Source organism: Manacus vitellinus, unplaced genomic scaffold, assembly GCF_001715985.3.
Source record: "Manacus vitellinus isolate BGI_N305 unplaced genomic scaffold, ASM171598v3 scaffold_0_pilon, whole genome shotgun sequence".
NCBI lineage: Eukaryota > Metazoa > Chordata > Aves > Passeriformes > Pipridae > Manacus > Manacus vitellinus.
In genome coordinates, this window is record NW_021938789.1 from 9739903 (window position 1) to 9759435 (window position 19533).

Genomic DNA, 19533 nt, shown 5'->3' on the forward strand with positions numbered 1-19533 from the left:
TCATTGCAGTGCTGCTTACTACAGGAGGTCTGCTTTGTTCCACCAGCGAAGCTGTGACAGTAGGAGTTTACCTTTGGTAAGATCTGTGCCCTCAGTATCTCTGGTAGAAGTTAAACACGCACAGCTGAGACAACATTTGGCTCCAACTTATTTCTGAAAGAGTAATATATTCTCTTCTCCCCTTTTCTATTAACTACTGTGTTTTATTTCAAATATGCTCTTACTAACTGTCATATTTTAAACATACAGGCATTAAAAACTCCTAATTTTTCTCCTGCTGAATTTTGCTACTGGGACAAAAAATGTTTATATCAGAATCTACAAGAGAAAGATCAGGGCTGAAGCACTGCCAGGGCTGCAGCAGAGAGACCCACTGCACACAGCAGGACAGTGCCATGGGAGGTGACTGTGACCCCCTGACATGAGGTGGGCACCCAGCCCAGATCATGCTGCTAGTCTGTCTTTGACTTGCTGGATGTTAACCTCCTTTCCAAGATAACAACACTGTCATGTGCTGCCATGATAAGTATAATAAACTAATTGAATTGAGAAAAGTGTTCTGTATTTACTGAGTAAAAAACCAAACCAACCCCCTTTTATTTGATATTGCATTAAAGCTAACACAAAGGGAAATGACACAGAAATGGCTTTAGGGTTCTCAGCAGAAAAGTAGCTACTGTGTACCTTTGCCATGTCCCCTGCACATGGGGGTGGATATGGCCAGCACTCACAGCTCCTCATGAGCAGTGAGGTGGCAAAGAAGTGCTACTAGGAATATCTGGTCTCTTCTCTGTCTATCTGTTTTTACGTCTATGTAAGTCACAGGGACTGGGGTGGGAGAGTTGGAACAATGACACCACTAAATACACACTTTGTGGCTCACCAGTGCACCACACACCAGCAGCTTCCTTTCCCTCTCCTTTGAGCCCTACCCCAAGAGCCAGGAAGATGGCAAAGAAAACTCCGCAAAGGGATGGGACTCACACACGTGCTAAAACAGCCTGAGCCATGTGGACCTTGGTCATGATGCTGTCAATAGCCAGTGACTTAAAGCTAAAACCTCCACAGTCCTGCGGGCCAAGGGCAACACGGATGAGCTATCTTCTCCTGCTACCCCTTCTACTTTTGTTCTTTTCTCCATGGAAAGGTTAAGGATGAACAGGTACAAGATGGAAAATAATTTTTTCCTGTTAATGTCTTAAAAGGGACACTTCCATTTTGAAAAACATTTTACTGTTTTTTTTAATATAAGGGAATTTTTTGTTTTAATTTTTATTTTCCACTCTTTGGACTGTTTCTTATAAATATATGGTACTTGGTTTAATTACAGGACTAGAAGTGGTCTATGCATGAAGATAAGTCACTATCAATTACAAATATTGAATATTCACTAACTGCCTGATCCAGAGCATGTTTAAATCAATTGACTCCTTCCATTGAATTCACTGCCCTTTGGGCTGGCATCCTACTGTATTAAATCACTATTTTCCTAGAGATTTATAGTCCTTGTACTAGGTAAGTATCAAATGTAATGCATACCATCCCATATGGTAGGTAGCAGAAATGTGAAATCTCACTGTTGTTTTAAAATCAAGCCCAGAGAAAAGGAGATGGGCAGGCTGAATTTAATTCACATAAAACTGATAGTTCTGGCCACTTGGCATTATGAGCTTCTCTTGTAATCTTTCTGGGAGAATTGCAGAAGATACCCACAGAAATTTCCAGTCACATAATGAATATAGAAAACAGTAATTAAATGGCTTCAAGGGTTTTCAGTATTAGAAATAATCTCAGTCTACCAGAAAAATTCAACAGCCAATATTTTTTACCCTTATACACACTAAAAAAGAAAAAGAAAGCCAAAAACCAACAACATGCTTTATTGAGTCTTCCCTGTTACCTTGGTAAACATAGGTTTTCCATGCTGAGTGACCATGGTGCATTGATCACAGTCCACTGTGATGGATGAGTTGTGGTATGACTCTTTTGAGTGCTTGAGAATGTAATACAGGTCTGTTACACCTCCTTCAAAGACAGTGCTAAAATAACGAGGAATGAGGGTCCTTCCAATTGCTGTGAGGAAAATACAAAGCAGAATTCAGCAAATGCTCTAGGTTATAAAATCTCAAACCATTTGCTAACAGCACATGAATAATTTTAAGTTCAATGAAATCAAACTTTCATTTAATGAATATAATACATGTTCTCTCCCTTTTGTAGAGATGAAGTTGCGCCTGCTCCCATTGAAATCAATGAAAATGGCTGATTCCATTCAGAGGGAGTGGGCTCATCATATTTAATCTTTTTACATTGATGGTAAGTTAGAGTCACTCTTGAAACCATCTGCAAGGTTTTTTGTCCCAAAATAATTATTATACAAAAAGCCACATGGTGTCAATTACGACTGAAAGTTGGATATTACCCATAAGTGTATAAATACAAGTGGTGAGCATTTACAGAAATATACTTTTACACCCAAAAAAAGCAAAGCAAATTTATATATGGGGGTCGTGTACACATATATGTTTGTTTGTGTTTGAGCACAAGTATATTTATATATACCCACGCATACATGCATGCACACACACACACACACACACACACAGGCACTCTTGATTGAATAGGAGGGCTACTGCTGAGAAATCAGAGTACTGGGGAATGAAAGAGAACCTGAGAATGCAAAACAATATGTGTTATACAATCTATGACTACCCACAAGTCTATCTGAGATCTCTCTTTAGACCACTGTTTATATCATAGGCTAAAAATCTGAGCAGACATCTGAACTCACTTATATGCCCCATTTACACCCCAAACTAAAAACTTAAGGTACCCAGTTCAGCAATACTTAGTAGGGCAAAACTCTCACTGAAGTCACACCTCTCACTTCCATATCAGTATCAGCTAAATACTACAGGGTCTAATTCCAAATATGCAATAGTAATTCTGAGTGTACTTTAGATGCACAAACTAGCAGAAGTGCTGACATCAAAACCAATCATCTCACATGCAACTCATGCTTTCCATCTCCTTCTTTACAGATAAATTTGGATGTAACCACAAGCCTGGTATGATAGGACACTTCAGTTTGTAATAGACCAATACTTCCACACAAAATGACTCATTGCTTTGCCTTCATTAGTCAATCCACAGTAATTCTGAGTGATGGATACATAAAAATTGCATCCATTTTAAAGGGAAAACCCAAGTAATCTAAATGGTCTCTTGGAAGAATGAGGTAGAAAAGTCACCATCAACAGGCAAGATTAGAGCTTATTAGTTCCTAATTCTTATTTGTCTGTTAGGACTATATGGTGACTCATGCCTCCCTCGCTGCATACTTTAAGAGTAATTTCTAAAAAACTATTTTCATAGAAATTTTGCCAGCAGATGAACAAAGGCTCCATAACCTAAAAATGCATTTGCAAATGGGTGTTGCAAATTAAAAAATACCGAATTTTCACAGTAGTTCTGTGAAAAATATGTTTGTTCTGTGTGTTACAATGTGGAATGTTGCATGTGCAGTCATAATGCACATTGTATAATGAAAATATGCAAATATAGAAAATTAGGACTTGTTAAAGCTTTTGCTGTAATATCAGATATCAGTGTAGTTTAATGTACAAAAACATACCACACTCTCTGGAAGTGGCTGAAAATTCAGTGACTACACTGAAAGACTATTCTGTGACTCTAGCTCCTAAAAAACCCCACCCAATCAACATGCACATATTATCTTTTCACGGTCTTTTATTTTAATTCAGAAAAACTGAAGTCCAGTGTATTAGCATAGCATTCAACTCATGCTTTAACTCAAATTTCTCCATGTTGGTATGGTATATAGTAAAAAGTGAAATTTACCCATCAAGTTAATTTCTTGCTCCCCTAAGGCTAATTAGTGCAAATTAAATTTCCTGCTAATCATCTTAAGCAGCAAATGTGTGATATGAAAATCCAGCATTCCTACTGATTGTGATAAACCTCTATTCATGTAACTTATGCACTGCATAAATATCTTGAAACTATTTAACTGCAGCTTATAGACTGTTCCCAAAGTAGCATGGTCATATGGTGTTGCTCTTTTCCTTGTATTCACAGCTACAACACATTAAAGGAGGCTAGAAATACATTAAATAACTTATTACTTTTCCTCGTAAGCATTATCTATATTTGCCACAGGGATATGCTACTGTGAACAACAAAGTCTGAGACCAAAAGGATGAAAAGGAATAGAGGTGCACACAAGGATATGCTCCATGGAACCTGATTTTGCATGACAGATGCACATGCAGACCCTGTCAGTCTGTAAAACTGAAAATAGCAGATGCAAACAACCAGCATAAATGATTATAGCTTAATATTCAACTCCACAAGAAATGGAAACCTGTATTGATGAGCAGACCTGTCCTCAGCGCACTATGTTGCTTTGCCACAAAAGACTGAAGCATGTTCAAGGTTTTGGTTCTCTTCCTGAAGCACTCAATGGTTTTAAAAGATCATTTCGTTTCTAGGATAAACATGAAACTCTCTTCAGCGGTAACAAAGTTTATTTGTGCAGGAGATGGTATTTCCAAGAACAACAAAAGGCTGTGGAGTAGCTCCTCTAGAGATCATTGCAAACTTTGTGCATTTTTTAGCACAAATAACTTTTCCTTGCTTTTTCTCTTCCAAAACATGATTGCATAGATAAGTATTCAAGTACAAATGTGTGTGCATGCCCTGCTCTGCTGCGTGCATACATACAATCCTTTCTTGGGCAAAAGAATGGTAATGTTGCAAAGATGCTTTTCCTTCCCTTCTCACAGGAGATGAACACGACCACGTGTGGAGGTGCACACTCCACCTCTGTCTGCCACGCTACATCTCAACAAGATTTTAGTAATGCCACGTATCTTATGCTAGAGACAGCTGAAGGATACTTCCTAGGAGAATCCTGGATAATGAGAAGGCAGGATTATGGGATAACCTGATACTTGTGGCCACTTCAGGATGTTGCTTAATCATCCTTGCGCCAGTGCAGTGAACTCATCTTGCAGAACCCAGAGCAAACTGTATGCTAACTTGGTCTTGGGTTTGCAGTTCCCCAGAGGCAGCCACAGCAACAATGAAAAGTATATAAATAGCACATCCAACTGCACCAGTGGGGTTGAATTAAGCTTTACATGCCACTGCAGTTGGAATTCTTTCATATTTTAGAGCTTGGCTTTTAGCCCACAGAACACACATTCAGAATATATGTCTGTGCATAGTTTCGTACGGCTCCTCCCTGCCACATCACACATTCCTAAAGGAGCATTGCCTGGGGACCCTCAAAGCCAGCACACAGATCTCAGCCACAGGATCTCCCAACACGAGTGTTTGCAGTAGCAGTTTGAGTACGGGAAAATTCTTGTAACTTCGTTTCCTGATGTCAGGAAATTCTTTCTTTCTTTCTCCATTCTTCTTGCTCACCCACACCCATAGTCCAGTTGTCTGTTTTCTCACCTTAGGGTTGGTGGCTTACATCAGTTATCTTCCAAGTTCACTGTTCAATTCCCAGTATCTCCCTGTCTTCTCTCCCCCTCCGCACATGCTGCCCCTTTTTCTTTTGCTCAAGGACACTCATCAACCCATTCCAAATCTGCCTGATTTCCTCATTCTTCTTACTTAAGTAGGCCCAGTTATCTAGTCTCAGCCTCCTTGTTGTCCTCTACTCTGCCCAAAACGCCAGCTCCACATACACTTTTTTGGTGCCCTTCCTACCTAGCCAAGCTTCCACAGCTCCTTGACCCAGGCTCCCTGCCTCAGCAGTCTCAGCACTGTTCTGGATCTTGTTTGGTTTTTTGTTTGGTTTGTGGTTTGTCTTTTTTGTTTGTTTGGTTGGTTGGTTTTGTTTGGTTGTTTTTTGGTTGTTGTTTGTTGTGGTGTTGGGGTTTTTTGTGTGTATGGTGGTGGTGGTGGTGTTGTTTTTGGTTTTGTTCTTGATTTGTTTTTTTTCCTCCAAAATTATTTCTCTGCACTTTTTCCACTCTGTCTCCTCCTAAGAGCAGATTCTTTCTCTAAATGAACCCCATCTCTCCTCCCTTCCTTCAGCTTCTCATCAGCAAGAGACCATTCAAGAAGACCTCTTCTCATTGTGTCCCTCATTCAGCCAAACCTGTTCCCTGTTTTTTTCATTGACTTCCAACTCTCCCTTACTTAATCATCCTCCATCTTCTTTCATCTCCCATTTACCATTTTTTCTCTCCCCTATCTCATCATATCAGTGACATCTTGTCCTGACTTTTTCCCTTCCTTTTTTTTTTTCCCTCCTCACCCCTTTTTTTACCCCTACATTCAGGTCAAGTTCTTTCCTTCACAGGGCTGCCTGGATCCCAGACATATCTGCTGGCAGTGTAGAAGAAAAGGTTTCCTGCTTTTGCATGCAGCACTGGCTGAGCCTTCTCTGTGGGTTTTGCAGTGGAAATGACAACAACTTCACACAGCCCTGAGCTCCAAAATATCTAGTTACTCTATGTAGTTGGCATGTGGTTAACCCCATTGGACTCTGATGAGGACAATTACTATATTCCTTGGAAAGGAAGACCTTGGGAATTTTAGCTGTTGAACTGTAGCAAAGCCTGCACTGCATACCTTTTTTTTGGTGACCTTTTTCGCTCAAATATTTAGAAATCTGCTAAATTCAGTCAGATTTCCACAAAGAGGACAAAAGGGACACCCCTACCACAAAGGTGAGCAACCATACTCCAGAGCATACAGGTTTTTAGACATTTAAAAAACAAACTTGCAAGGCTTTAGTAACATGGAAAAAACAATATTTTTCCATTTGGAGGGAAAAAAAAGAAATCTTTTTTTGCCTTATATAAAAAAGAACTAGATAAAAGCAAAAACAATTTCAGCTTTATTAGATCAAGCTTAGCAAAATTATAAATAAGTAGAAAGAAGGCCTTTTCATGGGACTTATCAAGCAATACTAATAATAGATATCATCTGCCTGCAAAAGTACATTAGAACAGCCCTGACTGCAGGTGCTGAGGCTCTAAGCCCAATAGTCAGGCTTAGAAAAGCAGACGTAGCATAAGAAAGCATATCTGCATCTACAAATACTAACAGGTCCCATTTCCCAGAAAAGGCCATTTAATAGTGTGAAATGTGACACCTCACATTGCAAGATATTGTATATACTAGAAGGAAAATTCACCTGGCCCTCAGCATTCAGGCATTAATTCCAGATCACTGGAATGCTGCTTTAAATTATCATTTTGTCCTGGGCAGCAATCTTCCTCCCTAGCTGAGTGTCTGAGGATGTACCTTTTCTCATGAGAAGTGGGCACTGACACTTAATGTTTGCTTCACTTGTGCTAGCAGTTGCCCAGATAGCAAAGCAAACTGACAAAGATCAGTTGGATTTAGCAACAAGAAATAGTTATTTATATGAAAATGTCTATAAGAAAGGCATATCTGAAACAACTATTTTGCACAAAACAGAATGCTGTCATCTGCTGGCATGAAACAACTTTAGTCTATTTTGTGGTGTAACAGCTTGGCTACATGTGATTCCATACACATTTTCCAACCAAAAAAACAATTTTAGAATTGAAGTAAGACAGATCTGTGACACTCCTCCAAACATGAGCAGTCCAGAAATCAATTAATTCAATCTGTGAACGTAGGCAAGAAGCTTTATAGGTCAGTAACAGTTATATTATATGTAATTTCTTAAGTATCACACCTGGGGAATTCTAAAGAATAGAATTAAACCATCTAACATATTAAATGGCCCAAGGCCTGCCTCTTAGGGAGGGACACACTGAGGTCATGCTCCTGCTTTTTGGCCTGGGCATGCAACGATGATGATTAGGGTGCTCTTCTGTCACCCTTATCCCAGGAATCATTATTTTCATGCTGTCATTTAATTTATTTTCCCTTTTAAATATGTTTGCCTGAGTGTAAAATACTTCATTCTGTCAGGAATAAGTTTAATTCTAGAATTATTTTTCTATCCCACATTGCGTCAAGATCTCCAGCGATCTCTAGATGGGAATGTCCATAACTTGTGAAGTTCAGAGCTTTTGCAAGCCTTAGATGACCTATGGGCAGAAAACCAGTTAAAAATACAGTTTGTAATATAATTGTGGTACCACTACACACTGTGGTGATGATGATACTGTTAGGTTGGGGTTTTTTTCTCAAGGAAGATTTGAGTAAAATAGAAAGCAAACATGTTTTTCTAGTTCACAGGAAACTGGCATTATTTGTGGGCTAGGAATAGAAGAACATTTCCTCCTTTTGTGTACCAAAGATAGACTGTCAAAATCTCAGTGCCCTCTCTACATAATGAAGGGTCATGGCCTCTTTGCAGAAGCAGGGCTTGATAGCAAACCCCTCACCGAACTGTTCACGTGTTGCCTTTATAGCAGAAGCTCTCAGGGGCAGAGACTTGGATTTAGCATATACATATACACCATGTAAGATACTGTCAAGTTGGTATAAAAAAGAAACAATGGAAGTGTTAATCAGTTAAATAAAAATATTTGGTTTATTGCTTCCAGGCTGGTTTTTGCAGCTCTGAATCCTGTCAAGTCCTATGTCTTCAATTAAAATTAGGTAATAAAATAAGTAATAAAACAGAAACAAATAAAACCAAAAAATATAAAATATAAAAAGCCTTTAAAAGTGCCGCAGAATCAGCGGCAGAATGAAAAAAACACTCTCTGCCTATAGCTTAAAGGAGCTCTGGAAGCTCTGGTGCAGTCTGCAGCTGATTATCTCATCAGTATGCTATAGCTGGGCTTGAGGAACTCTGCTGGTTGGGATTGCGGGGTTTTTTTGGCTCCCAATACAAAATGTTGAGCTATCCCATAAAGCTCTAGGCAAACTATGAGAGTCTCTTGCTTGAGAAATTATCACAGTTGGATCTCAGTAATTAAATGGAGATGTAACAAATAACTCTCCTCAGCCAGATGCAGGGACTAGGGAAGCCAGAAGACGACATCCCATCGATTGCAAATGAACCCTTCCTGAGCACTGCAGAAGAGAGCATGGGCTTTCTGTTAATTGTTAATTGACATCTCTGGTCATGGCTAACTAACATCTGCGTGGCCCAGAGCTTGGCATATTCATTTACATATGTTTCTATAACTGAAATAAACACATCAGTGCTCACAGAGCAAAACCGAATGGAGTTACATAGTAATATCATTGCTGTTATTCTGCCTATACTTCTATTTGCCCAAAAATTGACCCAGTGAAAGAGTACATCAGCCATGTTTTCTTCTGGACACAGTCCACCTGGTTGGGATGTGAAGGGAGGGATCCCTCAATCAAGCTGGACAATAGTAAAGCTCCAGTTTTCAGTACTGGGATCTGCTATCTGGAAGAAGCTGCAGCTTTATCTACTGAGTGGATTCAAACCCAAACAACACAAGTCTGTCAATTCCCAGGAAAATCTACTGTCAGATTTGATAGTGTGGCATGGAAGGCAGTGAAAAGACAGTCTAATAAGTCCAAATTCTCTCTCAGAGACATGTGGGCCATGTTGATTAATCCACCCACATGTAAAAAAGAAGAATCTGGCACATACAGACCTGTCCTTTTTTTCTCCCAATCTAGTGGGTAAGATTGGATTTCTATCATGTAGACTACTTATACAATAGAAATTAGAATGTATGATTAATCTCCATTTACAGAAATTTATAGTTATTTATACAAATTAAGCATTAAATAAAAGTAAATTTAAGATACAAAATCTATACTACATTAATAATAATACTACTATACTAGACTATACTAGTCTAGTGTACTTTTAATAGTAGCATACTAGTAATATAGTACATATTTGCACATTCAGAAAAACATCTGTATAATCTACAGACATTATAGATTCTAAACTTCATGAAGTTTAGAAGACAGTGGAAGCACTATCTCCATAGATAATAAAGCACACCTTTTGAGGAGTAAAATTAGCATTATATATATTCTTCCCTTGTATTTACAATTTTGTTTTTATCTTTAATGATCTACTTGACACTTCCTGGAAATTGTGGAAATCTAATGCTTCCAACCAATTTACCTATGTTTTTAATTTTTATAACAAATTTACAAAGTGGGATGTGTGATGTGGATTCAGCACTGTTTCTGGGTGACTTGGATCCTTCCCACAACCAGAACCCAATGTTTTTGTTTAGATACATGATGTATAATGGTATCTGGAATATCTTATTCATGTCAATAACTTTACCTACAGTTAAAGGCAATATTAAATATTAAATATTAAAGCTTATAAAGTTGTAAATGTCTAGGTTTCCCTCTCCAGTTCCTTCTATCCTGTGTAATTCAATCACTGTGTTAGGTTTGACTTTGTCTTTTGTCCAATAAGTATTTTCTAACAATATTTTAGTCTAGTGAGGGTTTGCGTGTATAATTTTGATTCAGTTGACAGTGTGTTTCCTTTACTGGAAAGAGTGTAACCAGCACTTCAATCCTCTAAAACACACTTGAGTCAAGAGCAAGTAAGAAACTTTATGACAATGAGACCTCAGCTTAACTCCCCACACTTCATGACCCTTATTCTCAACAGTCAAATAATCTGCAACTCAATCTTAAATCCTTCATCTCTCTGAAGAGAGATAATATTTCACTATAATTCATTTTTGTAAAAACATTCAGAAAAGAACTATAAAAAACTCTCTATATCTCAGTACAAAGCTAAACTGCATCAGTGTAGTTTTTCATTAAGGCTCAGCCAGCCTACCTATTACAATGAAATCTCCTCCCAAACCCTTTCCTTATTACACTGGCAGCAGACCACTAGTCTTTAAAGAATTGCTTACCACAAAATTCAGTCATCAGTTCTTGAGTATTTCAGCCTCAGGCTAAGAGAGTCTGGACCAGAGAATGTAAAGAGAAAACAGCAGTCCAAGATCCCTTTCACAGGATCTGGGCTTGGGGGCATCATCCCTCCCTCCACTTGGAGCAAAGTCACCTGCAATGGCTTGTCTAGGGCTGTGTCGATTGGGGTTTGAATATCTCCAGAGATGGAGCCTTCACAATTTCTCTTCTCACAATGAGTGAGTGTTTGACCACCTTCGGAGGAAATCAGTTTTTCTTGTGTTTAAATGGAATTTTCTGTGTTTCACTTTGTGCCCAGTGCCTCTTGCAATACTGAGAAGCCTGTCTCTGCTTTACTCCATCTCCATCATATATTTAAACACATTATAAGCTTCTCCAGATTGCACAGTCTCAGCTCTCTCAGCCTCTCCTCATATAGCAAATCCTCCAAGCCTTTAATCACATTCATGGCTCTTTTCTGGACTCATTCCAGTATATCCATGTCTGGCTTCTAAATAGTGAGTCCAAACTGAGTATCCTACACAGATGTGCATCATCAGGACTGAGGGAAAGACCACCTCCCTCAAACTCTGCCTCACACAGCCCAGGAGGCTGTTGATTTCTTTGCTGCAATGGCACATTGCTGGCTCACAGTCAACTTCAACTCAGCTCCTTTCCTGCAGATCTCACAACCACCATCTCAAGCTGAAGCACAAATAGCAGAGCATCAGCCCTGCACAGCTCCACACCAGCTTCAAGCTTTAAGTTTTTGCTCCGTATCCAGCGACAACACTCTAAGTACTTAGGGAATCTATTAATCGATCATAAAATGAAAACTCACAGACCGTACAATTTATTGTTTAAACAACTGAATTAGGTTTCTAACAGTACAGAGCAGGCCAGACTCTTACTCCACACTGAAAAATTCAGAATTTCTGATGGTAGGCATATTTCTCAGGAAGCATATGTTCTAAAGTGACTTTTTAGGCTGGAGGGGAGAAATGTCTGGGGGGGGTTACCCACACACAGACATGTCCTAGATGAGGAAGCTCCAGCTTTAATTGTAAAAACTTCTACATCTTATAAATCAAAACCATCACTTCCCACCAAAGATCTACACATGAATATTTAGCAAACAGAAGATTTGTATTTGCATAAAAATACCACACTCTGAATGCAAATAAAGCCAGAACAAATGGTTTGCCTGCTTGCCGTATACAGCCACTCACACTTCTGTCTGTGCTATCATTGTGTCTGAAGAAAGAGTAGTTCAGTTAATTTTGTTCAACAACTGCAAAGAAGGAAGTTTTAAGAACAAACCAGAGGTTATTCACAGCTGTATGACAAACCACTGTCAAAACATAACAAACCACAACCAAACTCAAGCAGAAAATGACAAAATGTAAGACCGTAAAAATGATGGAAATTGTGTAGGACAGGCATTTTAGATGAACAAATGCAATCTGTACCAACATAAAGGACCAACACAGCACAGAAAATGATACCCAGAAAAGTCGTCTCAAGAAATAAAGTCAAAAACATAAAATTCAAATGACAGGACACCAAAAGGAACAGACAAAAACCAGGGAAACCATCCAGTTGTATTAAATCAAGCACACCCCTGACCCCTGACTTCATCTGACCTAGTAGAATGTTAAACACGGCATGAAACAAAAAATTATGTAAAAACATAAGCAAAATGACATTAAGATAAAGTGATACTGGCCATACCCTCCCATACTGCTACAATTCATTTAAGCAGGTGCCCAAGATGGTCTGGGGCAGAATCCAGAGCTCAAAACCCAAAGATTAGTTGCTGTAGAAAACACGTCTGCCTTTCTGTGGTGTGTTCATGCAGGTGGTGGGTTAAGTGACCAACCCACACATTTCACAGCCATCGACTTGATTTATCTCTTGTTGATATCAATCAAACAGTTCCATGAAAATCACTGGACCCACACCAATAACCACTTGCTAAGAATTTGTCCATTATGCTGGGGATATCCCTTCCCCACTCCCCACCCCTCAACTGTATAAATATTCCAATTATTGTTGTGAAAGCACATAGGAAGATCCATTGTGTTATATTTGCTGAAGTGAAGTTGTTCTGAAGAGAGATGTCTGCAAATATAATTCTACCAGTTTCTAATTTCCAGCCTCTCCTATGAACCATGTTTAGATGGGAAGCTGAGGCAGAAAAAAAAACAATTAATGTTTGCTCTAGAAATACTATTAAACACATACAGCCTATATAAGGGAAGAATAAACAATTGACAAAGTACTGCTCTGAATAATGCATAGGCCCCTTTCACTCTTTCACACTGGAAGAGAAGAGAAGCTGTGAGTGACTGAGACAGAGTACCACGTGTAGTGCAAAGCTTTTCCACTTCTAAAGTTCCTGATTCTCATCCAGGAAAAATCAGTAACATCACACACCTTTAAATAGATGTAACCTTGATAAATTCTATTTTTGGTTTCGGTCCAGTTTGCATCTGCCAGAATAGCATGTCACGTCATCACCACCATGCCCAATGAGAAGCCTGAGGACACCATTCATGATGAGAAGCCTGAGGACAAGCACAGGTTGCTGGGACCTCAGAGGGCTTAGCTTAGACAGAATTTACCTTTCTTCTTAGATGCTTTCTGCAGCTCTCCACAGGCTCCCTTCCACTGAGAGATAGACAGTAACAGTACTTATGGCAGCTAGTTTAAGTTAGTCGAAGCTATTCTCTCACTGTGGTTAGTACAGTGTAAACATAGCCACGAATGTTTCTATAAAGCATATTGTAGGCAGACACCAACTTGCTCTGCTAACACTCTGAGTAACCCAAAAGCTACACGTTTGCATAGCGTGGCATCACGTCTGAGCAAGCAAATCCTGCGAAGAGGCAGCAGATATTTGTTGGGGCTCCAAGGCAGATGAAAATGGCCACACAGCATCTGGTCAGCTCGGTGTGTGGGAAAAACAGGCTCATACAAGCATTCGCCATACAGGCGTAGCTGACCTCCTTAACACTGGAAGAATTCTATTCCTGGCAAGACTGAAACACACAGGTTGGCCATATGAAGAAGAAAGATACTCCCTTCCCTGAACACAGGAATTCTCACTCAAGCACTGTCAGTCTAGCATCACAGCATGGTCCACATTCAGGTGAAAAATATCAGAGGTGAAATGGGTTGGTATGTGCATCAAAGGGGATATAACGTAGTGGGGAGTGTGTCTGGAGAACTGGTGGGAGGTGAGGGGTTACAGTGATACGATAAAAGATATACATGGTATTCTCAAAATCCTCAAACTGCATTGAGAACATGTGGATTGATAACCAGCATGATTTTTCTGGTAATTTTATGCTGTAGATGTATGAACAATATCTCACCAGTGGATAATATCAGTTGTCGGTTATATACATGTTTTATAACAACCAGAACACTCTTTTTCAAAAAGCTGTTGGTGGTTGGCTTTGATTTTTTTTTTCTGCAGCAAAGCTTGCTTTCCCACTCTCTTTCTCCTTCTCTTTCAAGCTCATGGAAGCTAACTGCAGAGAAAGTAAAAAGGTATTGAACACACTGGACAAAATAATTAGAAAAATAGTCTACCATTTAAAAACGTTTTTCTGGTTTTAAAAATGCAGCTTGTTTATTACCCTTAAAATGAAGGCAAATGCCCTGTGTTCAGTTATACAAATCAGATGTCTGACAAAATAACATGAAGTAATAAATAAGCACTTTCAGAAAAGGGCAAGCAATGTAACAGGTTTATAAGCTTCAGCCAGAACACACGTTATACATAGTTTTTAATAAAATTTTATGCAGCAAATACTGCAGAATGCCCTTAACTCAAAAAAGGTAACATCAGTAATAAGTATTATAACAAATCCCTGCTCAAGTTGAAACAGCCTCTTCCTGTTTTCTGTCCTTTTAGCTGTATGATACATTTTTTCATGTTTTACAGAGAGGTATTATGTTTTCTTCTTGATATAGTTTTTCTACAATGACTCGCTGTGATTTCTGGAACCACTACAGGTAAGATGCAGTTCTCATGTCAATCTTGAAATGCCACTGTCAGGAAAATTTCAGGGACTCCCAGAACATACAACAACTGGTACACAGGATCAACCCAAATGCCCACTCAGACCAACATCTTTGCCTAATCACAGACTACCTAAAAGAAAGAATGGAAAAACAAAGACAAAAATGGAAAAAAAATAATTGGACAAGTGTGGCATGATCCCAGTCCAGGTCCATCGCACCTACTTCCAAAAATGAACATAGGTTGCATACATTCAGACATGGAAGTCATGGCTTTTAATAGCTATTGACATCCAAGTACAATGAGAGCACAGGGAATCCCACACTTCAAATATCACCCTAACAACTCAATTTACTTAAAGAAAAATATATACAAACTTTATGTTCCCAGACTAGAAGCATATAAAAAAATTCTCTTGGAATATATTTTCCTACAGAACTGAAGAAATTCAAGGTAGGAAGTTCTTTTCTAAAGGTTTAGTTGTAATTTTTCTTTATCAGCAGTGCCAATAGGGTTACAGAGCAACTCTGCCAATAAGAATCCCCACTGACATCAGGGAGAATGATCCCAGATACATAACTAGATGTTCTGGTGTCTTAACATGCATATGAGCATGTAATTAAAAATACTTCTTTGACAAATTAAATATATTTTTTCAAAATTTACCAACTTTTAAAAATGTACAGAAATCACCTAATGTGGCAAAACTAATTTAATTTGGTATACTTCAAATTCATTATGTTCAAATAGGACTCAATAAAAAAATAAGAAACTCCCCCTTGGAGTGTGAACATGCCAATCTATTGCTGTATACATACGTATTTGAAATATCCCCCTGACTTTTAAATAATTTGTACATATCTCACAACTAAGAACATATTCTTTTTTTTTAATAGCAGCATTGCAAGCTCAGTTCAGGATCTGGAAACAAATTTGTGTATTGTTGTAGTGCCAACTACTGCAGTGAATACTGAGCTAACATTTGTTTACAAAACCTAACACCATGTAAGAGTAAGCTTGGTAGGAACCTATTTGTACTTTTGTTATAAGACATAAAAAAGATGCTGGAATAAAATGCAGAAAACACCAGTCCAAAATTGTTCTCTTGTGGGCATCCATTACACAGGAGAGTAATAGAAAGTAACACTCCTACCAAGTTATTTTTTTCACCATAACCATAGGAAAACATCTCTGTCTAAAGTCAGCCTTCCTTCACTACACTAATACATGAATATTTTCAATTTATTTCCCCCCCTGTTAATACTGATCTTACTTCAGACATTATTCAAGAACAAATACTGGTCTCTCATGGATCTCCACTTAAACAGCAGGCATTTTGATTGCACAGTGATAAGAAGAATTAAAGAAAATAATCTTCATTTTTGTGAAATTAATCGTCTAAGAGGTGAGGGCAGAGGAGGAGTGCTTTACTCTGATGCAGGACAAGTAGATGCACTGTTTCTGCTCCCTATGTTTCTGGATTATGCCAGTCAAGCACAGGGAATGCAACCTGAAAATATGTGTTTTGCTCTGCAACTGCTTGCTAACACAAAGTGAAGCCTCTGAATTTTTTTTTTCAGCAAAATTGTGGATTAATTCAAAACTAAAATGTCATTTTGCTACAAAAAGTAGAAACGGAGGAAAAATCGTCCACAGTGAGGCATAAAGCAATTTAGACAAATAGAAGTTGTTCCCAGACCTCTGCACAAGCCTTGGACTGAACATGACATTTAAAATTTTTTTGGATCAGCACTCCTGTATTTCATACAGTACTTTATCCACATCCCTCCTATCCTCCTGTTCGTAGAATGATCACAACAAGAAATATAAATTTAAAGGTTGTTCTTGCATACCTCACACCTGGTTAGAGTTAGAAAGTGCTAAAAATCATATGAGTGAGTTTATTCTCACAGGCTCTTTAGCTTGCGATTCTTGTGGTTTCAGCCTTTGCAAGAACCTCAGAGGAAGTGGTTCTTAAAAAGAGATGGCTATTTTGCTTGCCATTGTAAAAGACAGAAATTACTTTGATGGTCTGAGATATGGTTTTGAACTTCAAAAATAACTCATTAAATACTTGAATATATGCAAGATAGCATAGAAAACAATTCACAGCAACTAATGTGATACTAAAATCTCTCCTCCCCAGGCTTCGTAGCCAGTAGGTGCCCACACTGACTGAACAATGTACCACAATGCCTGTCACACAAATGCAGAAAAGATTCATGGCGTGGTTTGGTTTTGCCACACCACACAACTGAGTCTCACCTGTTACTGTCAATGAAACTCATGACGGTACGATAGGGACCCATACCTCTGAAAGAAGAAAATACTGACCCTCTCTTACAGTATGTGCTTTGTGTCTACAGAATGTGCCCACTTACATGTTTAGCAAAGTATGATTCTGAATTTCTTCAGGATAATCATCTATGCCTACACACTCATGCAATATCCTACTAGGGTGGAACAGGAGCTTCTAACTGTACACACATTGTGTCAGCAAAGCAGCATCGGTTTCATTTCCCAGAGCTATTCCCATGAGGTGGTGTGCAATGTAGTCACAAATGACTTTTCTCACCTTTAATTTCTCCTAAAAATCTACCACTTCCAAGGCAGATGGCAGGCTACACCCCCAAAGAGGCAACTTCACAGGAAGCCGTTGCTCTGCGTGGGGATGCTGCGTAGGGAAGCTGAACTTTTGCTTCTCCTCTGCTATTTCCACCTGCTTTTTTCCCCCTGAGTTTCATCACTTGTATGTCATCCCATTCACATTTTACTCTCCCATGTTGTGAGCTGTCTGCTCCATTCAATGTCCTTCAGAGGGGTACTCACATGGAATTCACTGACAAGAAGTTCACCCAAACCATTTCCATTGAAGAATTTGTGTTTCCTGCTTGTTTGTTAGGTTATTGGTGCTTTGTACGTTCTGCCTAAATGCACCCAAAACTTCAGAATCACAAGGAAGGTGATGGGAATAGTCGAATTTCAGAACGTAGGTTTTCATGCAACTGTGAGGAGAATTAAGAGCAAATGGTAGTACTAACGAAACAACATTTTTGTTTACTGCATCAGAGTTACAAGTTGCACTTGAGGAATGACATTCTTAACAGTGTCAAGAAAAAGTGGTGATTACTTTATAAGGGGTAAATTTTAACCCAAATGCAACCAGAAACCAAGAAAAATACTTTTTTTTTTTTTTCCGGAGAAATGTTTCTGTTTACACTCCCGTATCACAGAAAAAAATGACAATATCTATGTTGTGGGTGTCTTTGTGTCCCCAGTGATTCCAGATATTAAGAATATTTTAGCATATTCAACAGTGATCTATTTGAAATAAAAAAACCTTTATATAAGTAACCAACTGATACAAAATAATCACCTCCTTTCCATAAACTGTGATGACTATACTATGTTGGGTTGACATATCCAGGCAAATCACAGAATATTCTGACTTGGAAGAGACCCACAAGGATGATCAAATCCAACTCTTAAGTGAATGGCCCATACAGAGATTGAACACACAACCTTGGCATTATTAGCACCATGCTCTGACCAGCTGAGCTAAATATAGCAGTGATCCCTGCTGCATTTGCAGACTAGTCCCGAGAAAGTGACTGCCAGTGGATGTTTTTTAAGGGACGCAGTGAGATGACAATTATGGGGGATTCTTCCAACTACCTGCCCACCTATGAATCATTCTCCTAAATTTACCAGGAATTATTATGTTGTCTTTATTACATGTGATTCTAAGCAGAAGTCTTGCTGAAACATTGAATAAAAACTGTACCGCTGGTGACATTAGACATGTTGGAGGAAAGAGTCGGCCGCTTGTATACCTGGTAACCACAGCAAAACAGTATTGCAAGATGGATGATCCATATAATTGATATCACATTGGTGTCACTGTGATGGAGAATTGTACAGGTTTTCTTTTTGTCTTTTTCACTGTTTTTTCTGCATGCATCACTGACAGTAGTAATATGAAACTGCTCTTATTTGAAACATAGTGGCCTAGAAAATACATAAACTGATGCCAGTATGTCTGCTACAGAGCAGAAGGATCCCAAGGGGCTCCCGTTATAAGATTATTCCAGTATGGGTCAACTGTTGCAATATTCAGCAACCAAAATATCATTAAAGCAGCTATTCCCTACTAGGTCCTTTCCTATCTAACACCTTTTTGAGTAAAAACTTGGATGTTTCCTCCAACATATATATTTTTAATATCCTGATCTTGCTTGTTCTTTCAAAACAGATGGGTGATCTGCAGAAATGAATCTCATGTTTTCAATGGCATGACAGTCCTTGCTATGGTGTATTCATATGGTTCCCTCTACATCAGTTTTGCTTCCTGACTCCGCTGCATGGTTACAAGAGACATTAACTTCATACATTATTCTGCTGGTAAAATGAAGATCCTCATTCCCCAAAAAGGTTTCGGAAATGTAGGCTCACTTTAAGAGTAATTCTCTATATGATCTGGAACAAAGTTACCGTCATGAAAGGCACTGACAGCAGGGGGATGATTCCCTTCCAAAGCTGCAAGATAAATACCCTTTGAAAACAGGAAACATACAATTGTATTTATTCACTTAGGTTCCTGAAGTGTGCAATACAGAGTCCCCTCACTCCTCAGCATCATTGGGAAGAGTCAATGGCAGTTCAGTCTTTGCTGAGATACAGAAGGCAGCCTGCTT

At 38.8% G+C, this 19533-nt stretch overlaps 1 protein-coding gene and 1 long non-coding RNA gene across 11 annotated transcripts in view; one reads left to right on the top strand and one right to left on the bottom strand.

The window, feature by feature from the left end:
• Positions 1-19533, bottom strand: part of LDB2 (LIM domain binding 2) — a 219246-nt gene that overhangs the window by 51799 nt on the left and 147914 nt on the right. For all 10 annotated transcript variants that reach the window (XM_018067710.2, XM_008930341.3, XM_018067693.2 and 7 more), the window contains one exon: positions 1901-2073. In XM_018067710.2, the coding sequence (XP_017923199.1) occupies positions 1901-2073 (173 nt within the window). The remainder of the gene's footprint in view (positions 1-1900; positions 2074-19533) is intronic.
• LOC108638730 lies at positions 2281-19125 on the top strand. The gene is made up of 3 exons (XR_001920051.1): positions 2281-2316; positions 14791-14832; positions 19092-19125. It is a non-coding gene; the product is annotated as an uncharacterized LOC108638730 (long non-coding RNA).